General features: G+C 39.7%; 2 protein-coding genes across 2 annotated transcripts in view; both read left to right on the forward strand.

The window, feature by feature from the left end:
* The window catches only part of LOC124639203 (putative nuclease HARBI1), a 279,629-nt gene that overhangs the window by 173,138 nt on the left and 84,897 nt on the right, over nt 1-21,594 (forward strand). The window lies entirely within an intron of this gene.
* LOC124639202 (ski oncogene) overlaps nt 348-21,594 on the forward strand; it is a 61,166-nt gene continuing 39,919 nt past the window's right edge. The window contains exon 1 of the mRNA XM_047176462.1: nt 348-1,791. Coding sequence (XP_047032418.1) covers nt 988-1,791 — 804 coding nt within the window. The 5' untranslated portion in view covers nt 348-987. The remainder of the gene's footprint in view (nt 1,792-21,594) is intronic.

The following is a 21,594-nucleotide window of genomic DNA, read 5'->3' on the forward strand; positions in this document are numbered from 1 at the left end:
ATTCACGAAGGAACCGACCTGGTCAAGTGCAGCTTACGATCAGCTGACTCGTGCGACTGACCGGCTGCAGCTGTTACTTAAGTACGGACGTTTTGATCCAGAAACTATTATTTAAAACATAATTGAACGTGTTGCAGAGCATATTATGTTTAAATATAGCAATTTTGGAATAATATTAGGTACATAAAAAATATTTTTTCCATTACGAAGATTTTTTTTTCTAACGATTTTAGTCAAATTCTAGAAGTGTTGTTTTTATTTATAAATGTTAACAAAATTTCGGGTTTTCTAGTTTAGTTATTTTAATTTATCTATTGATTGGTATATTTATACGTAATGTTTACCCATATTTTCGAACTTCCACAATTTATGCTGAATCTATTTACGGGAATCAACTGTAAGGCAGGTGAAGTATTTCCAGCAAACTATCTGTGTATCATAGTCTATGCGGCGGGCGGTCCGCGGCTCGCGCCGCCATTCTGGATATTTTGACGGGAAGGTCGGTCACGTGACTCGGCGGCGGGCGCGGGCGCGGGTCGCGGGGCGCCGGCTAGACTCTCCAGTAGCCGAGCCATCCGTCTGCTGCTTTGACTGCGGCCGGTCGCCGGAATCCACGCCCCAGTCTCACGCGTCCGCATCTATTACGTACCACTTTGTTTCGATGATTCGCGTACTTTTTGAATGCAGCCTGCTGACATTCTACGGATCTTACATTTGCAGTGCGTGGAGTGCTAATATTTAGTGAAAATGTGCGTCTGTTTTGTTTCAAACTGAGGTTATTTGCGTATTTTTTGCACGGGTGTGCGTGCGGCGACGGGGCGGAGAAGCCGGCGGTGAGCGGCGTTCGCTCGGCCGGGCCGTCGCGACGGCACACTCGGCTCGGCAGACATGTTTCGGTCGCGGCCGGAGCGCGTCGTGCGTGCAGGCGCGTAGACTCGCTCTTGTCATGCGCCTGCCGAGCCGCAACGACAGTGGGGGTGATCGAACATGGATGTAGTGACGCCGCACATCACCTCCGTGCTGAAGACATACCAGGCGAGCGCGCCGCGCAGCCTGCAGGGCCCGGGCTGCGGGCGCGCCGAGCCGTGCGGCGACGCGCCGCCGCCGCCGCCGCCGCCCGCCGCGCCGCCGATCCTGCTCGCCGCCGACACCGTGCTGGGCGAGCGCGGCGAGACGCTGCTGGAGGGCGAGCCCATCTCGTGCTTCAGCGTGGGCGGCGAGCGGCGGCTGTGCCTGCCGCAGATCCTCACCTCGGTGCTGACGGACTTCACGCTAGAACAGATTAACCGCGTGTGTGACGAGCTGCAGATCTACTGCTCGCGCTGCACGCCGGAGCAGCTGCACGAGCTGAAGTCGACGGGCGTGCTGCCCAAGTCGGCGCCGTCGTGCGGCCTCATCACGCAGACGGACGCGGAGCGGCTGTGCGCGGCGCTGCTGCACGCGCCGGCCGCCTCGCGCCCGCACAAGCTGCCGGGCTTCCGCGTCTACCACGAGTGTTTCGGCGGCGCCCGCGGCGTATGCGCCCTCGACCTCAACTTAGTGCAGTGTTTGGAGTGCCGCGCGCTTTACTCTCCGCGTCGCTTCGTGTGCCACTCGCACGAGTCGGAGCACCGCACGTGCCACTGGGGCTTCGACTCGTCGCGGTGGCGGCGCTTCCTGCTCGTGGCGGAGGAGGAGCAGGACAAGGACAAGTGCGCCGCGCTGCTGGACGAGCTGGCGGCGCGGGACGTGGCGCCGCCGCCGCCGCCCGTGCACCTCAAGCAACAGAGCCTGCCACTCAAGCGAAAACAGGTATGTTGCGCTCTGCTCTACACCTAGTTCACTTTACTATTGCTTACAAACAAAATCGATTGAGTCTTTGTCCGACTTTCACCGGCCGGAGCCCTGGTACACGCGAAGAGGCGTCTCATGGAAGTGGCTGTATATCTCTGTCACTATCTAGCCTTTTCAGTTTAGTTATATTCGCAATTGATTTTCACTCATGTCATGTTTATTTACCCCAATTGGAGTCTTATTGGATCCTTACATATTCACCATCATAAAAGTATCGTTCTTCAATCATAATACCTAGGTATTATAGGTCGGAAGTTCAACGCAATGAAAAGGTAGGAGCTAGATAGGTGCGCTATTCATACAAAAACAGATAGAACCTGACAAAGGCACAGCGTCATTGAGCCTTTCGAAGCGCTATTAATTTAGCTGCACCGTCCATTTAGATGACGGCATATTTCCGCGTCCATTGTGCTGGTACTGCTGATTACCATCAGTGATACTCCGCGGCCATGTACTGGCAGATAAATAGTGTTATCAGCGAGCCGACCGGCTAGTGTCACACAAACATGTGCAAGTCGATACCTACTCATTGTTCGAGTGACGAGCAACCGCTAAATAATTATGCAATGTGAATTGATAAATGTAGCTGATGTATACCTACATAATGTGGTAAACAGGCGATTGAAGCCACCACAATAGCAGTCATTACCTATTTACACCTTTGTTTTGCAAAATAACTAACCAGTAACCACAACACATTCCGTTAAGTTTTTTTTATTTAGAAATAAAATAGCATTCACTTATTTTTCGCGCATTTGTCTCCATATTTTACCTACTTCAGTATGATTAATCTATTCAGTAGTTTCATATTAGAATCTTATACCTATGTAGAGCTAAGAGGAAGAGATGAAAACAACTTGCCAATCACTTGAAAAACTTCAGTAAGAAAATTATGTGAATGAAAATGTGTAACATCTGCAGTAATGCCTATGTTTATCGACAGAAGTTTGTTTATATTTATTTTGTTTGTATTTTTAAGTCTGCGAAACTGCTATTTGTTTAGTCTGCTAGTTAACTACAATCGTTCAGAAAGGTCACTGCGCCTGCGACTCGTGTGCACTAATATCTAACACACGCTTATATTCATAAACATTTATAGTTTTAAAAAGACCTATATTATTGTTAAAATACATAACACCTAGCTAAGCCATTAAAAGATATTTCTAATTAATCAAATTACGAGGAACTCGTGTAAGGTGGGTAAGCCGTAGGTAAGCCTGCTCATTACGTATTAAATTCTGTAATTAATTTCTGTTAGATGGCAGCTACGTGTTTCGGCGGTTTTCATGTATGGTGGGTTGGAGCGTTATTTTCCGTGTGATTACCTTAAACAAAGCTATGACCAACATTGGGAGTGTCGAGACTCGGCACAGGCGTTTCCTCGTGATAAATCCAACTTTATCACTAGCGCTTTATCCTTCCCGATGCACAGACGTGACCTAGTTTCTATTTAGAGCATTTAAAACAAGAGTACTAACGGTCCAGACAATATGACACGACCTTTGCCCAATTTAGCGATACTACATAATGGTTACAAAACATGATAAAGGCGTTTTTGAATTCAGATAATTCACCGCCATTTTATGTTTTGTCTGAATAAATTGTTTTAGGTATCATTGATTGTAGTATCGCGGGTTATGCAAAAAACAACTTTATCGGTTTGATAAAAATATTTGATGTGGTAGGTAGTACCTACTGGATGTATTGTTGGGGTAATATACACATAGGCTTTATCGTTGAAGAAAATTGAAGATTTTTCATCTCTCTTTCCATAGAAATGGGATACTAGTAGTAGGTGTATTTAGGTAGGTAATAAACTTTTAGTTTAAAACATTTAGAGTCAGTAATTTCTGAGAAGTTGATTAACGACACGCAACGGTCGTAGATAATAATATTTCGCATTGTTGTGCCTTAATTAACTAATTCGTTAACAACTTGGGTGTTCCCGGTTACGTCAATATTATTTATGGCTCCTATTATATAGACAATAGTTATTACTATTTTAAAGCTATTGTCATAAACGCGGATCACTACTCTTCATGTGGCTACATTCACTTTAGGCAGGTATCTGTCATCATCAATTAATTGGTGATACAATATGAAATCTTTCTCCTAATAAAGCTTAAGGTCAAAAATAAAACAAATTATTTTATATTAATTATTCCGCATTTTTTGTAATTATAATTAAAAGATGCATTTATGAAGGATCGTCATATAGGATGTGACGAACCACTGGAACTGAGTGCTTTCAGAGCACTCAGTTCCAGTGGTTCGTCACTGGATTCGTGTTACGTAAATTACTCAATTTAAAGATCTGCTCATCTGTCTGTAGATCTTAATAATGCTGCAGTTGACTCACTAAGTACTAGAATCAAATCCTCGTTGCCATCAAATAATTTGAATTCTTTATTCAAAACCTTCGCAGGGTTTTTCAATACAGTTCTGAGATTTAATTAACGACTGAAGGAACAGTAATTGATTTAACTAAACCTCTCTCAGTAATTATCAAACTGAGACTAATTAAAAGCCTGCCCAACCTCGTAAAATCCAGCAAAATTATCGTTCACGTTCTGTTGTATCAGTAATGGCTACCCATAGAGATTACTTAAAGCCTATAATTTCCTCGATCAAAAACCGATACACCATTGATATTACGGTAGCAAATTACGATTCGATTGCTTCCATCAACGATACAAAAACGAGTTACGGTTATCTTAAGTGGCTGTAACTGTGCTGCACGTAGTCTTCACTCGGCAGACTGGCGGACTTACCATTACACTAAATACATACTTAATGGAGCCCTAAGGGTTAGGTGGCTGCAATACAACGGGAATTATTAGAACACATATGACCGCAAGAGTATATGCTTAATGACTAACAGATATCGACGTCAGTTCTGATTACGGACACCACAAGATGTCAATTTACTCACGCAAAAAAAATCTCCAGGTCTATATTTTGACCCCTACACATCAATCGAGTACCACAATCGATCCCCCTAGACGGAAATTCACCCCTGGGATCAACAATGCAGGATGAAGAGGCGCGCTAAACAATGGCGGTCTCGTTTTACACGCGGTTAATCTGTGACGCGGTGCGCTCCACTCGGGCGCAGGGAGTAATTACGCGAGCGTGTCATGCGCAGCTCAACGCACGCGCATTATCTTTCAAGTAATGTTAGCTGTGCGGCGTTGCTTGTGTTATGTGGGACAAAAGAGCTCCGCAAACGGGTGTTTTTATATTTGTATAAAACAGCCTTTTCACAGTGATGGATTTTCCGAATCGGTTTTTGAAAAAAATTGCTAATGCACGTCTAAATTTTACATCACTTTTAGATTAGATTTCTATGGTCCTATCACCCAAAGAACACAGCTCAGAAATGCGGATGGCTTAGACAATTTGTTTAAAGTCCTGAATCCAGGATCCCTTCAAAAAGACCTTAGAAGGCACGTTTAAGATACACGTCCAATTTATTTGGGTTCTATTAAAGTGAAGCTAAGTTGATACTCGATCAGTTCACAGACCATACAAATGGTTCAAACATTGTTGGAGAACGCATCGCGCCATTATTCTTCGGCGCTCGGTCCCACATACCTTTCATTGTAATCGAGACGGGTGCGGCGCGCAATCAGCGCTAAACTTCACCACTTACCATTCGTAATAATTTAGCCAAAATGTGGTTCAGCCCCTTACGCAATGCGGTAAAGTAAAAAAGGAATGTGGACTAACTGAAAGGCGCGATAGGAATGTACTTACCAAACGGAATTCCTAAAAGTGGTTCTTAAACCCTGATTATTTATAAGACTCCAAATGGCTTTGATAACTATTGTGTTTGAGGTAGACTCAGATAGTTTGGCAAGGAGATAAATTGAAATTAGACCCAAATTACCTTTAGGTTGGGTAGACTAATTCTTTGGTATGACTTTGAAGCTGTACCTATAATCGGGTAACGCAGTTATAATTTACAATGAAGACTAGGATCATAGCTTAATGTAGCTTTATTACGTTCTCAGCCACTGGCACAAACGTACCGAGCCTCGAGTAATTGACAGTTCATTGCTTCTAAGAAACATGGATGATTGCCTTTCCCTGTAGAAGTGTTCAACATAAAGCATAGTCGCATAAAGATGGATATTTTTTTGTAACTTTTGTTATGAGATAAAATGGTTTTAGTAGAAGCCACGCTTGTCAAGCATGTTTCTAAGTGAAGGCCAATATTTTGTGATGGTTTGACTACTACATAACTGAGGCCTGGAAGTAAATCTGTTCGACAGAAGGATTACTTTTTACGAGGCTTGATCATAAGGGCTTCGCCGCAGACTGTCTAAGGAAGTATAGGGAATCGAGGCAACTAGGCGGCTTCTAGGACCTTTTATTGTCGTTTGGCTTTATAATTTGAGACGGTTGTTTACCTTCTGTATGTTCGTGTTGTGTAGCTAGTTGCTACAATGCAACAAAGTATTCCGAATGTCATGCGAAGTGAACGGAGCCGCGCCTGCCGCGAGCGCCAATCACAGGCCGCGTCGCCTCACCTCGCCTTCCACGATTACTTGGTCAATGTTCTGCGATCTGCATTCTGTAATTAGTTGGATCAACGGCACTTGTTCGAGCTTCCATCTTCATTAAACGCGAGCGTATTCCGTTTCCATCACGGCATCACGACTCAACATGCGATATTTGGAAGCAGTTCTAGTACCTCAGTGTCAACGTGGGCGTATTAATGAATAAGGCCATAACAATCGCTGGCTTTTCTCTGCGAATTCATTGTTCTACGGCAGCAATAAAGGAATTATACGGACGTCCGAAAATACGCTCATAGTTGAACGTTAATTGTGTTACGGCTCAAAGTATCCCGATTTTCCGAGCGGGTGATTTATAAAAAAAGTTTGTACGGCGAGCAACATTGTCGCCTAATCTCCGAATGCCCTCGCAATTGTTGGGATCTTTGTCCGCTGGCTTAGCGCCTACGCCCGATATTTTCGTGAAGTGAGTAAAAGGCGCGCGTGTAAGTAATCGAGGTAGCGACGTAACCCTCCCTCCGCCTCCCAGGAGTTACCGGGCTCGCCTGGGACGGGTGCCACGGGAACGAAACTGTCTTGAACTCAATTCCAAGTCTACTAGCTGAAAACTTCTGGCGTATATTGTAAATTGATCCTTATTAAGTTTCAGGGTTTGATCCTTGAGTGCTGTGAACCAAGTGAGTTGTATTCCCTTAGGCTTAGATTCTGATGTAAGCACGCGATGCGATCATTCTACGCCATATTATGATTCAAGAAGCTTAGGTATAAACCCTAACACTAGGTATTATCTCTGCCAATATTATGAAGCATTGTTTATCTGTCTGTTTGAGAGCATATGCTTTTTAGGGGTTAATATCTAGACTAAGGTAAGTTATTTGTGAGTGTCACAGCTATATTCTATGTGGTAACGAGAAATAGGTCCCCCGTGACAGGCGACACCGCGGGAATCAGCGAGTACTGAAATAAAAGCTTAATTTAAACGAGACTGCTCAATCTCGCTTTACACGAGGAAGCTTAATCTCTACAAATTGTTGGGCTTAAAGTTGTGTGAACCCGTGTAAGTGTTCAATTATGATCAGTGGTAGTAATGAGTGGGTACCGTGCGTACAATGTAGCCCTATGTATTGTGCAAGCCCTCGCGAGGGTACTGGTCGCGCCGCGGGGGACTGACGTGTCACCACCGCCAGCAAAACAACACTACACCAACTATTTATTATTCACAGACACGCTACCGCACTGACGAGAATGCTAAACGACATTGAACTGTACAGCTGATTCTATTCTCGCTTCTTTATGACCTTATCTTCATATCAACCTTAATTTTGCCACAAATTCTCCAGTCTTACAAACAAAATGAATCAATTCGCTTGAAAATTCACGTCAAGCAATAAATAATAATGCGTAACACTTGATATCTCGCACACATTTTGCGGTCAAATTGAAGTTACTACGTGGTCAATTAAACAAACTTGTGGTTCACTTCTACTGTTTTAACCATAACACGTACGCTTATAGTTTACCTACAGTTTATTATGTCTTATCTCAGTACACAATAGTGTTTTACTCAACGTAACGTGCAAAGTGGTTTCCCACACAGCCGAGGTCAAACGCGCAAATATATCTGAAGTTAAAAATAGTCTATATTTAGTATGCCAACCCTACCCTACACTTCAAAGCATGCAAATTGAATGCGAAGCATATGAACGCGGTACATTTACTTTGCATAACCCAACCGGTTTCAGTATCCACCCTCTGCACACAGTGCTACGCAGACAAAACATTTCATAATACTTGGTCGGATAACGCGCGCTATACGTATCACGGCCGAGTAGAACGGCTAGATCTGGCTAGAAGTCTTATAATAATGGCTGGTGCTTTTAAATAGACGACTCCGTGATTTGGTCGGTTAGCTCGCCTAGCAACGGCCGCTGGGTGATTTGTATAGTTATGTTTATAGTAGCGTGAGGGCGACAAGCTGACCGGAGTGGTTTCAGTTTTTATTTCAACGCTGAAAGTGCTCTGAAAACATTTCTAACATTATCACCGGCGTAATTACAGTCGTTCCGATTATATTGAGCAAGTTGGCTCGTGCGACGCACTCGGAACGTCAAAAAAACATCTCACAGGTTGGATTAGAGAGGAAGGTCCATGTGACAGCGTGCTCTTGTAAATTATATGGCTTCTATTCTTGTTTGCGAATGGGCAGTATGTTTAAATGGAAGCACGCGACCGTCCTTACATTGAAGAGTTAATAAGTAAGCAAAGATAGGAGGGAATAAGGGTTAGGTCTTGGTAGTCAACACATAGAGTAAACACGGGGTAGGAATGCAGACATCACTCTAGTGCATGACTACTATGGTTGCAAAGAGAAATTATGTATTGAAAATAACCTTTTCAGGAAAATATGCTCACGATGTTCACAAATGCATATTATTTTCTTCAGATGATGGTTCCATTTTCTCTTATTGACTGTTGTTTTAGGAGCCAAAATTGTACGGATGTTACTCCAAAGATAAGTTCAGAATACTTTATCAAACTCGACACAAAAGTGTGAATTTTAATAAAAATAACACGTTTCGTTTATGGCGTCGTGCAACGAGGTGCCAAATTGGCCAATGAAACATACATAAACACATACATATTTACGATCGTAAATACTTGTGTAATGTTATAACTCGACAGATGAGCTTAACTTCGAGATTCGTGTAACTTTAGTTTTATTTCTTGATCTTATTTCACTGGCTTGATTTGGAAATTGATGTGAAAACATAATTGAGAATTCTTGCTTTAGAAATGACACCTTCTTCTGGGTTTTAGATTTTTTTGGCTCTAGATAATCTTACAAGGTATACAAAGATACCAATATTCTGTAGTTGTTCTAGCTCCACACAACAAATTCGCTAATAAATAGTTTTCTTTTATCCCAAATGTTTCGTCATAATATTGTATATGTTTAGCAGATAAATCTTATAGATCTGATACTTGGCACGCGTCGCCGATGATGAAGATGAATGGAATTATTAACAGGAAATTCGCCTGAACACCATAGGCATACAGTATTTATTGTTGTCTATACTCTACATATCTCATATTGTTTTATTGTTATTTATTTTTGAGATGAAATTAGATTTGGTCTCCTACGTTTTCTATACTACGTTAAGTACTTTTAATTTATGCCTGACTAGCTTCTGTCAGCGGTTTCACCCGCAACCCGTAGGAACCACGGCACGAACCCGGATAAAAAGCCTATAGCCTTCCTCGATAAATAGGCTATCTAACACTGAAAGAATTTTTCAAATCGGTCCAGTAGTTCTTGAGATTAGCGTGTTCAAACAAACGAACAAACTCTTCAGCTTTATAATATTAGTATAGATTTTACAGGTTACATTCTAAGCTTTATTTTTGCCTCATTCAAAGTGTACATTTAATGTAATAAATAAAATTAAGAATAAACAAAGTTAATTAAAACGTCTTTAAGAAATTTTAGCTTTAATGGAAATATTTTTGGATGACCTTTCGGTAGCCTAACTTTAAGCATTATTATTTATAAAATTTCTGCTGCTTACTAATTCAAACTTTTTGCGTTATTTACTGTACGACTTAAAAAAAATGCTTTCCACTTCTTAGGTTTAAATTAAAATTACTTTGTTAGCGCTCTTTCATTATTTATATCCTATTCATTTTAAATACTTAGGTACTTGGTAGAGTCCAGTGTTACTAGGATGAATAAATTAGTAACACACTGTGATTTTCTTCTAAAAAATATATTGTTTAATATAAAATAAATCATAGTTTAAATGTAAGTAAATTTTAAGATAAAATTTAAAAAATAGATAAAACACATCGACATGGCTCGCTGGTTTAACAAAATATCCGCCTTTGTAGAGTTTTGTCAGTAACACAGACCAGCTGTTTGTAATAACTAATTAGATTCGTAATTATCACAGTATTATGCACGGTGATATTAACATAAATTACCTATATTATGTTAATTTGTATGCGTCGGAATCTTTAAGTTACAATTGTGGAAAATAATGAGGCGTTCTACTAGTCGTCGTTGGACGATATATAATTTTGGACACTTGTATGTCTGTTTGCCACATAAAGCAGTCAAATTAAGTGTTGGAAGCCATTAATAATGAAATTTTATACGTTTATTAGGACAACGAATAGTAATGATGACTATAAATGTTAACAAAGAAGAAATTATGCAAATTGAAATGTAGCACCTGGAAACATAATTCCTACTTGTGGATTTTACGCAAATGCTTCACTATTAAGCAGACACAATTCTTCAAAGATTTCGGAACATAATGACTTCATCAAGTAACAAAGAAACAATTATCTATAATCTATTACGCAATCGCATCCATTGTGGATGGCGCACGCAGTTTCTAAATAGCAGTTTTTGCTGCACACTGTCTTAAAAAATATGTAAGTTGTAACAATATGTAAATATACTAGGATGACCTCAATCAACGGACTCAATTGCAGTCCAGTGTTGGGCAAAGACCCACTTTTGCACCTCGATTTCCAACCTCCAATACTTAAAATTAGACTTAAGCAATCAAATGACTAAACACTAAACACCTATGCTTTAAATAAGATCTAGAATTATAGACTGTCGTTCTAGAAACTCACTCCCGTTGTTAGGTCATCAATGTAAATCGCCGGTTTCTCTAATATTTGTGTACAAACACCTAAATTAAAAGAGTATTATAGTAGTTTCAAATTTAGCTGTTTGCATTGCTATTTATATAAACGATTTCCGTTTAAACGATTAAATTAATGTGTGCCAGTTTCTTTGTACGAGTGCTGAAGTGCCGTTTGAAGAGGTTATTTTCAGTTTACAAAAAATATTGTACAAAAATAGTTACACTAACTTTATATAGGCACCGATTGAAGTTGTTTCCTGCTATGCGAATTTTAATGGAATTAAAAAGCTTCGATAAGTAAAAAAAACACATTAACTAAAATAGATATTGACTTCTTCATTACTATTGAACGTTCTGAAATAAAAATCCAGTTAATTATTTATTTGCATTCATTTCAGCAATAGAACGTTGTCCTACGTCATTGAAACGGTCGAGCTAATAGCACTGCACTGAAAAATAACCATTTTAATGGAAAAATCGTGTTCATTCAGTGAATCGAAGTTAAAATAAAATAACCTTTTGAAGGCTTCTATCGCCACCCCGTATTGCTTTCAAAGCGAAACAAAAGACAGCACGTTTTTATTTATTTTTTATTTTTCAGTCCGTTGCGCTTTTTTGATGAAAGCGATAGGTGACGTCTGGTCGAAAATGGGCAACGGATCGGTGCATTGTATTTCGTTTGCTACCTTTTTTGTACCTAGCATTTTTCCTGTATTGTTCTCCGTTTTAATTTATTTGTAAGGCTCTATCTGAAACTCAAGCGTTTGAAGTGTACGTCTATTTATAGAAACTGTTTCATTACTGTAGGCACTTCAAAATGTAATAACTGAAGCCTCATAATATCAATGACGCGTCAGTCTGTCTGTCACAATCGTTTATAATAAGTAGGGAAGCCATTGCCACCCTACTCACTGTGGAGACGTGTTTCTGAAGCTGTAACAACTAACGCCCATTATTTTTTACTTACACAACTATTTTGACGTATTTTTTTCCTAAATAAATCAGGAAAGCGAAAAAACTTTTCCCCGTTTTCAGAGTAGAAATTGGCTAATTATTGGCAAGGCTGTAATATAGTTATGTGGGTAGAACTTAGTATTACTTACGTCATCTCTAGGGGATGTATTTTTTCGTATACTATTTCTTATTATATTACAAGTCGATATACGGAGGGAATCATCCATCTTGATTTTTACTAACATAACAGACGTTACTTCGGTATATCACCTAAGGATTCATCTTTTATTTTGTCCAAGAAGTCTGTTCAGGTTTTCTAGCTCTATGTGCCTTTGAGCACAAAATGTCAGCTCCATTTGCTGTCCGAAGCGAGCGCAAACTGGTCCTTATAAGTCCAACAATGCTATTGCGAAGTACCGACAACTTTGGTCTAATGAGTTACCAAGAACGTTCAACAATACCTAGAGAAATCTTTGTCTCGAACTGATGGAAGGGATGAATGACGAAAGCGTTAAGATAACGTTGGAAGTGTTAAATATCCGTCGATGGCGACGACGTTCCTTGAAGCACTGTTCATTCTATTAAAGATATTGAGCGTGAATTTATGCGCAGCCAGCGATTGTAGCGAGTTGTTTGAACCCTTCGTGTTCATGCTCAATGGGCAGCATTCTAATGAAGTCTGATATGCAAGTAAATTACAGCACTGCGTAATGCCGCCCGTACTAAGAGGAAAATGGCCAGCGTCCGTTACAGGATTTAGAACGATGCAACCGTAGTTTGTCCACTGAAATGATGGACATTTACAGCTCCTCTGTGTATTAGCCCGGCTCGGCGTTTCGGACGATTCATCATAAGCACATTGTATATAAATCATACAACAAAGGGAAACATGTGATGTCCAAGGAGATCCTTATCCCATTTGAGCACAAGTAATCCTATAAACCACAAAGGAATTCCCATACAATTCAAACAGACAAACCGCTTTGGAACACACAATAAATAAACAGACGTAATTTTCACAAAGCGTGTCGGTGATATAACGACATAACTCATCGAAAAACCTACTCTAATACATCATGGGGCTATTTTATGGTAGTTTCACACAACCGTATCGGGCTATCCCATCGCAGGTGAAAGCATTTATACATGGTGTGTGTCGGGAGCAGTATGACATTTTTCATTTCCATGCCGCCGCGCCGAGCTAAAATTATTATTCCCGGGTCGCCCCCTTTTCCCCCCACTGGCCCGGTTTCTCTAAATGGGAGTGGGGTGGGAGGCACAGGATACGAGTGACGAGCGAATAGGCCCACCCTACATCACCGTCATATTTACTACCGATCCAGAACTAAGGTTAATAAGCTGTAACATACAAAGTAAGTTTCGTCGTCGCCAGTCTCCACAAGAACTATTAAACGCTTCCATTATGCCAACATTAATAGCTAGTCTTTTTTTCTTACATTTAAATTGTGAATTTTCAGTACCTAGCCCGTGTTAAATATTCATGGTACTCGCTACTAAATTGGTGTGAGATGGCAAGAACAAGGGAGAGCAAAAAATATGAAGCGGACGCAAAAATGGCGACTGTACAAAAACAGAAGTGTCCCAGACACTATATAGGTGAATGACATTGGAGCCAACCTGGGAGGGAAAAGAGAATGCGAAAGTAGCTGGAAGCTAAACAGAACTTTTACGATTAAAAGGTTCGACACGATGATCTCTCGTGGCTTGTGGACACACTGAGAAAATGACTGTCGCGTTGGAGCCTACGAGCCACGAGATGAAACGCTCTATTTGGGTCAACTAGACTAGGGCACGGCTGTTTTTTTCACATGTTTCTCTCACACCGTTGTTAACGAGATTCTGTTAACAGCCGTGAAAAAAAACTTGCTAATTACGGTTGTTTTTTAACTCTACCTCAGCACTCAGCGATTTGTCGATGTAGGTATAACACATTTAAATTAACAGCTCGAGTTGTTATTGCCAAACTCGTAACAAACTAACTGTTCTGATTTTATTAAGTGTTTCAGGCAACTACCTACACACTTTCAAACTATTGTAATTGTCTTTTAATTGTTGACAGTTAATGGTGAACAAATTGGCCACGTGTGTCCAAGAATTTCCCTCTCCCATTAATATCTTCTTAGAACACGCATAAAAGATGTTTACAATTCTCGAACACAAAGCTCGCGATGATTATTTGTGTTTGAAAGATCGAATGTCTGATTGACTCTGAAATTAATGATTTGCATTAAAATCCCAAAACAAACCTGTGTTGCGCAATTCGAATGTGTTGAAGGCAAGTGGAGTTTGACAACTGCCTAATTATAAAAATTGGCGCGGTGACAAACAGCTCCCCACTCGTATACGCAAATAAACTAACGGAAAACCAGTGGGCAGTGTAAAATGAACAATATTGTGCGCTTGCGACACCCGGCACTGAACATCACTCAGTATTATCAATCTTTCAGATCTGGTGATTACGCTCTTGGAAAAATAAATTCATTCCACTATAGAAACTGAAAGAAAAACGTCTACTAATGAGTTCAATTACCTCTTCAATAATTATTTATGAATCCTGGAAAATCTTTCAGTTTTTAAATGTTTATGGGTATTACAATTTCCGCATTGTTGTTTCTCTTCTTATTCTTAAAATGGATCAATTAAAAAGTTTATTAATGGTTCTTCTTCTATATGTATGAAATCAATATCTGATAGAGTTCCTCGATCCTTAATATTAGATCCGTTACAAAAATGTCCTGTCCAAAAGCACTTAGTTTATATGATGTACGCCGTAATTATCTGGCACCATGATCGAGTAAGCCCATAAGCGCGATATGCGCGCGTCACGTGTCGCGCTGGTGCCGAGCTGCCAACGCGTCGGCTAAGCCATGCTAATGTGAAATTTCCCGTCGATGTCTTCCGCGACGTTTACGCTCGATAGTTACATATTACGTTTTTTATCGTGTCGTGAATGCATCCAGTTTTCCTACGCATGAGGGGTTCCGTGCAAGTTCGTTCGTGACCTGGTGCGAGTGACGTCACGTCTACCGCGGCCGCCGCCACCGCCATGTCGTTGCGCCGTCTGCGCCCGCGCACGTCCCCGCCCCGCGCGTCCCGCTGTCTGACGGAGAACGGCTGACCAGTGACCTTGTCGCTCCGTCTCGCTCGCACCAATTAGTCATCGGCGGCGCGAGCGAGACGCGAACACACCAACCGGTATTGGAACAAAGTTGTTTGTGCAAGAAAGGTTTCTTCTCTTATTTATTTAAATGTTTTCAAATTCGCTTTGTAATGTAATAATGTGGTTGAGACGTTTGTTGTTGTAGCAGGGGTAATGACCTTGAATTTTAGCTCTTTTAGCAATGCCCAGAATGTAGGTCGTTAGACGTATGTATTACACATATGTGCGTTTTACGAAAACTCTTATCTAGCGACATAATAAACACGCCTAATGGTAGAGTCGATATGGTCCAAATTTTTCGAATAGTTACTAGTAGAAATTGAGTACGAGTAACGTTTTTGCGGGTGGTGTGTTGGCTGTTGGAAACAACAACAGACTATTGTCAGCAGAGCGAAAGTTTAGCGCATGTTGTGCTTCCCGCCTACAGCAGTTGAATGAAGTGTGTCCCCAGCACTCCCCCCCAGTAGAGGCTGCTCCTGATTCATAATGTGATGTTCACACTGAATAACAACCTATGACTAACGATCGCTTCAAACGTTTATCAGTTTCCTGCCAAACGCTAGTCAAGTAATGAGTTGTGCCTCCGTATTGCTGGTTTTATTAGCATTGCTTATCTTAAAAGAAATTAAAAAGTTTATAGTTTTATTTTCAAATGAAAAGATTACAAACAGCGAGTTCTTGACTCTACACTTACACGTGCTTGTTAAATTGAGCGCTCATTACGGTGTCAATTTGCAGAATGCCTTCATGTGGGTACATTAAAATTTCAATAATTTACGTCTGAGTGTGAATAATTAATGGTCCTCATTTAAATAACTCATTAAACGTCACCACTTAGTTTCATATTCCGTCGAGATAAATATCAATTTTCTCCATTTTGCTAAAAGGCTTTATATGTATCGGAGAAAACTGAAGTACCTTATATAAAATGGTAGATAATATAGCTCTAAGTTCATTGTCCGAGGGGCGTACTCTTTCCCGTCAGCTGTTAAGAGGGCGACGACCTGCGGGAGGGAGCTCGAAACCTTCTCCTACCTATTAAAGTTTAACGTAATTTGTGATGAATTTGTATGGGAAGCTGGGAATATTCACGATGTATGGTATGGTTTTCTTTTATGAATGGCATTTCCGATTTTATGTTGCTCCAAAGGGGAATAGTTTTATTTCAGTCCATTGAAGTATTACTGCACTATTGTTCGATATCTGACACATTGTCTTAAATCTTTTGATGTGTGAATTGTCCTGGATTGACGTAGTTGTATAAGAAGTACTTAGCTACTGAAATCGGTCAGATTAGGCCGATGAACGTAAGATGCATTTCATTTGGTGCACAAGAAAGAGGGGCAACAAAGTAGTTGATATTGCACCGATTGTCGTTGAAGTGCGTCCTGCATCGAGTATTGTGGACCGCAGCCATTACAGGCTATTACAGAATTATTTGAGCCACATAACGACCAAATTGCATTCACACAATTCATTTCTTTCACGGTCATTGATCTTGGAAAAATGCAGCAGGAATTTACGATTCGAAATTAAAATAAAACACCAGCGTACAAGAATTAAGGAATTCTCAGTTTACGATCAAAAATAACTTCATACTATTAATAAGGTATTGCACGATTTAATCCCTCAAAATTGTCAGGACACACAAACAAACATGTACCTACTAATTAGTGAGGTTATAAAATGCATAATGCCTGCAGTGACGAACCAGTTCAATGCACCATGCACCGAGATCACTTTATTGTAATTAATTAAAACTAATTGTTTGTCCTTGTCCGTTTTTGAGTGACTTCGCAGATTCGGGTAAAACCAACTTTTGTGGTCCATGTAAAGTTGCAAGATAACAGAATAATGTAAAGAACATGGTACAAATACTAAGCCAGGACTCAACTTCCAAGTAGAGCTATAAAGCTCTAATTTTGAACTCAAAGAGAGCACCTTGTATTCAATGATCTCGATGTCCATTGATTTCGATAAGTAATATGACAATTGGATATCCCTCATACCGCAAATAACGCCTTGTATTTCCTATCTCTTCAGTGAAATTTTAGTTAACCGTTTTCAGCACTCGCTTCTCGTAGGGCTGAATTAAAGATCAAACAAAATACATAAATACTCAAAAAACAATACCTACTTACGAACGGTAAACACAAATTAATTCCGCTTAATGAATTCTTTAGTTTTCGCAACAGGTTCTCGAAGAAAACATTTAGTATGTATCATCGTTCGACAGGTTTAGCAACATTCACCTCAATACCTACATTTATTGTAAAGTGCCGGCCAATTCAGCGCAGTCGGTGCAACGAACTTTGCATTGTTTGATGTTATTTTTAACTTCGCTACTTGACATATGTGTAAAGCCTTCGTGTGTGTTATTTTACTTACATTTTGTTTCTTCGGCGTATAATGTTACATCTTAACAGGAATGCTTTAAATATACTCTAGCTATGAGGATGCATTTGAAATTATTTTTAATAATTATGCCTAGTATTTGACGTCATTGGCTTGCAACGCAATAAATCCTTGTAGAAAATACATAAAAATCTATGCAGATTACCTAAGTTGCGATAGTTAAAATATGCTAAAATCCTTGCAGCTTTAACCGAACATTTTAATTTTAACTCGTATAAAAACGTAGACTCATTTAGCTTCGAAGGCTTCGGAATAATATTTTGACATCGTTTAAATGCGAAGTGTTGCTTGTTCCTCTAGAATTTGCACAACGACCTCGTACGATGTTCACACAAAACAGTGCCTGATATATATTTTTTTCGATGAAAAATAAATGTGCAGCTCCTTGGAATCAAACACAATGCACCCATATCTGAATCTCTTTTATCCATCATTCATTATAACTTTAGTTGCACTTTAAGGGTGACGCAGGTCCTACTAATTTACGAGTAAATTCGAATCCCCAAATAAAGACTTACTTCAAACCTTCAATATTACTCACGATGTATGTGCGTGTCGTGAAATATTTATGCAAACGTCCAGCCGAATAATTTTGTCCTTACATGGTGAATAATGTCTCAAATACCAGTAATGGACGCATAAGGCATTGAGGACTGCGTTTAGTTTGCAACTCGTGGCGGATTCATTTTGGGCCGTAGTTTAAATATTGCAACAGTCTTTGCAACTTTGTGGCATCCATCATGGCGTCTTGTGGTGATTTGAATGTGGAATGAGAAAAACCAATTCCATTTTTAAGTTTTGAATTTGCAGTTTGGCTTAGAATTAGCATCTCGGGTTATTGGTTTACCAGACCATAGATATAATAAGTAAGGTTACCTACTATGGTTGTGATTAATTGTGAACCATGTTTGGTGTTTGTTTTATGCAATTTATATGGGTACTTTCTCACTGGCTTAATATTTTTTCAGAGCCGTGTTATTTTACAATTCAATACGAAAAAGTATTACGTACGTATTTATCATAATATGTACTCTTCTAAGTGGCTTGTTTACATCGTCTATCGTAAAGCCGATTTTGCATTATCATTTTATCGACATGGAAAAGTCATATCTGTACTTAAATAGATTATGTTGTTGTTTTACAGTTTATGCTTAATTAAATGTTGGATAATAACTCTTAAGTGATCAAATTAGAAAATATAGAGATTCATCTTTAACTACATCACTTCCTGTTATCAGTAAACACATTTATGTTGTTAACAATATTGGTGAGACTTACCTACTCACAAAACTGGGGTACCTACCTAATTGAGATTTGGACGACATTACGGTCAAGCTTTTATAGAATATCACTTAGATACTGTCTCGTTGGTCTAGCTGTCGCAAGTGCGGCTGCTGAGCACGAGGTCTCGAGTTCGATTCCCGAGTCGGGCCGAAATCGCTTTGTGGGTTTTAGAAGACTTTCACATAGCAGCCCGGAGCCTGGAAGGTGGTGATTGATACACCCGTGCATCGGAGAGCACGTAAATGTCGGTCCTGCGCCTGATCTCTTTCCGGTCGTGTCGGATTGCCGTCCCATCGGGCTATGAGAGTTAAGGAATAGTGAGTGCACCTGTGTCTGCGCAAATGCTCGTGCACTATAATATGTCCTGCGCAGTTGGCTAATCTCCTTACATGAGAACAGTCGCCGTAGCCGATAATCGGCTAGGAGAACATCATCATCATCAGATACTGTAATAAAATAACAACATACATATTTGATGACATCTGTCAGATAGTTCCATCTATGATCACAACACAATGTACCACCAGCCTTAGCTTAGTCACACGTTAACTGCCGAAGCGAATGGACCTCTAAAGACGAGTTCACGTAAATATTTCGCGTACATTGCCATTTTGGCACAGATGCTATTTAGATATGCTAGTAGTAATGGCGCAATGTATAAGATCTTTAAAAGCGATGGTAACAAAATTGGTAATGGGTCCAGGACCGCTCGCTGAGAACGCCCGTGTCTAAATGTGTACAAAAATATTTTTTACTGTTCATTTGCAACTATTTTGATCTATGTACGTAGTTTTGTACATTTTTCTGTTTGGCCAGTATGAATTTACCTTCACGCTTTTGTTTAACTAGCTATTTCGTAGCTTTTTATGTCTAGCACAATAAAGCGATTCGAAGATCTAGCAGATTTTATTGTCTCGTCTTAAATAACAAAAACCCACTTTTTCTAACATGATTGTTGCTCTAAACTCCAAAATCGATATAAACAAAAAGCACAATCGATTTCTAAATCAGAATTCAGAATATTTCGAATAACAATATGAACTGACCCTAATTCCCGATTTCTAGTCATTCATAGTTTCCCACAACTCCAAACATTCGTTACGTTGTTTTTCACATAAACAAACATCTTTTAACTGTCCGTTTTACGAGAAAAACTGTTGACGAGAACGTAAACAATAGCACTGAATTAAATTGATCGCTCGATTGGATTTAATCGAGTCGGAAGCTATCGATTATCGGCTATTGCCATGTTCATTCACGGTGATATGAAAGTGGTCGGTTTCTGATAGTTTCTAAACACATTTTGATGGGAAATGTTTTGTTTTGGTAACTACTAACTTTGTGAATTTCTGTTTAAAGAGATTCGTCATAGATCTTTTGCTTTTTATCGAAGTATTTTTTCGATAGCCTTCACTATAACACAGTCTTATATTTCAGCTCCTTGCATCTACGTATGCATCTTACAAGCTACCTCTATGTACACCGATGCTCATTATTTTGAAGTACTTCCCTCCCCCGAGCGGGTTCTAAATTTCAAATATTCAAGTACGCTGCGTTAATTGCTGCTGCCATTCTGAAAGGTCCCCTATGTGCTTAGGGTGCGTTCGCAAACCTTATGTACCTATGTCTCCCCTGCCGCGTGATCACAGACCTCATATATATCATATAAAACCTTCATAGACTGCGAAACGTTAGACGTGCAAGGAAATGAAAAGTTAACATGTTAGCCTATGGTCATTATCCTTCGTTACCGTAGCTGTAAAGTTAACTGAAATATAGGTTACGGTGATATAATGACGTGAGTCCGACATTTGAAACAGATATACTCGTATTATTGAATACTGTCTCATATAATAACACTGAAACGCAAATTGAAAAAAAAAAAACTGAAAAAAAAAACCTTTGTACTAATCTCTTTATAAACCGTATCATAACATTGAGTGGACATAAATCTCAAAGTTCAAAACTAGTTTTTTTCTTAACTTCGGAATAGTAAGTAATAATATTGCTATTCTGAAAAATAGATGAATAAAAGCGGTTTCAAGGCAGTTGCGGACGTCACTAAATTGCCTACACTGCTGTGAACGGAGATATTTACAAAATGTTACATTGAAATTCCGGATACAATCGTATACTACATTTGCAACACTTCAAAGACACATGATAAAAGAATTAACAATGAATGTGTTCAGCATGAAATATTATGATTTTGTTCGTTTGAATTGCGCTTGCGACACAATGATTTCAGAACTTCCACTTTGTTTTCTGCTAGATTATAGATATGTAACGACGATTGACGGGTAAACTGTATTTTGCAAATCGATGGGGTCTTTGGGCCCAAAGGCTCTATGTTGAGCAGTGGACATCTTATGGCTGAGAAAATTGTGTAACTATCTATACATATGTATAATATAATAGGTCGAAAAGATTTTCTCTAAATTACTCACCGTAGTTTTACCAACAAACTACTTACTTACCTAACCTCAAAGAACATAAAAATAAATAAGAAAAGTCCCGTCTACGCAATTTCCAGGCTCTTTGCTGAAACTAGAGTGCTTTCAATCTACATAACGCTGTGCATGAAAGTTTTAAGTTACTCATCTTTTGTTCAATCTCCCCTAGTCCGCTTTACATACCTCTGACGCCTCACTCTAACTTACTTTTTCAGCTTTTATTTTCACGAGAATGGAAACTGCAGAAAACTAAAGAGGTTTCATTTCTATATTCTGTATTTAATACTCTACTTTTAAAA

Source organism: Helicoverpa zea, chromosome 18, assembly GCF_022581195.2.
Source record: "Helicoverpa zea isolate HzStark_Cry1AcR chromosome 18, ilHelZeax1.1, whole genome shotgun sequence".
Classification (NCBI taxonomy): domain Eukaryota; kingdom Metazoa; phylum Arthropoda; class Insecta; order Lepidoptera; family Noctuidae; genus Helicoverpa; species Helicoverpa zea.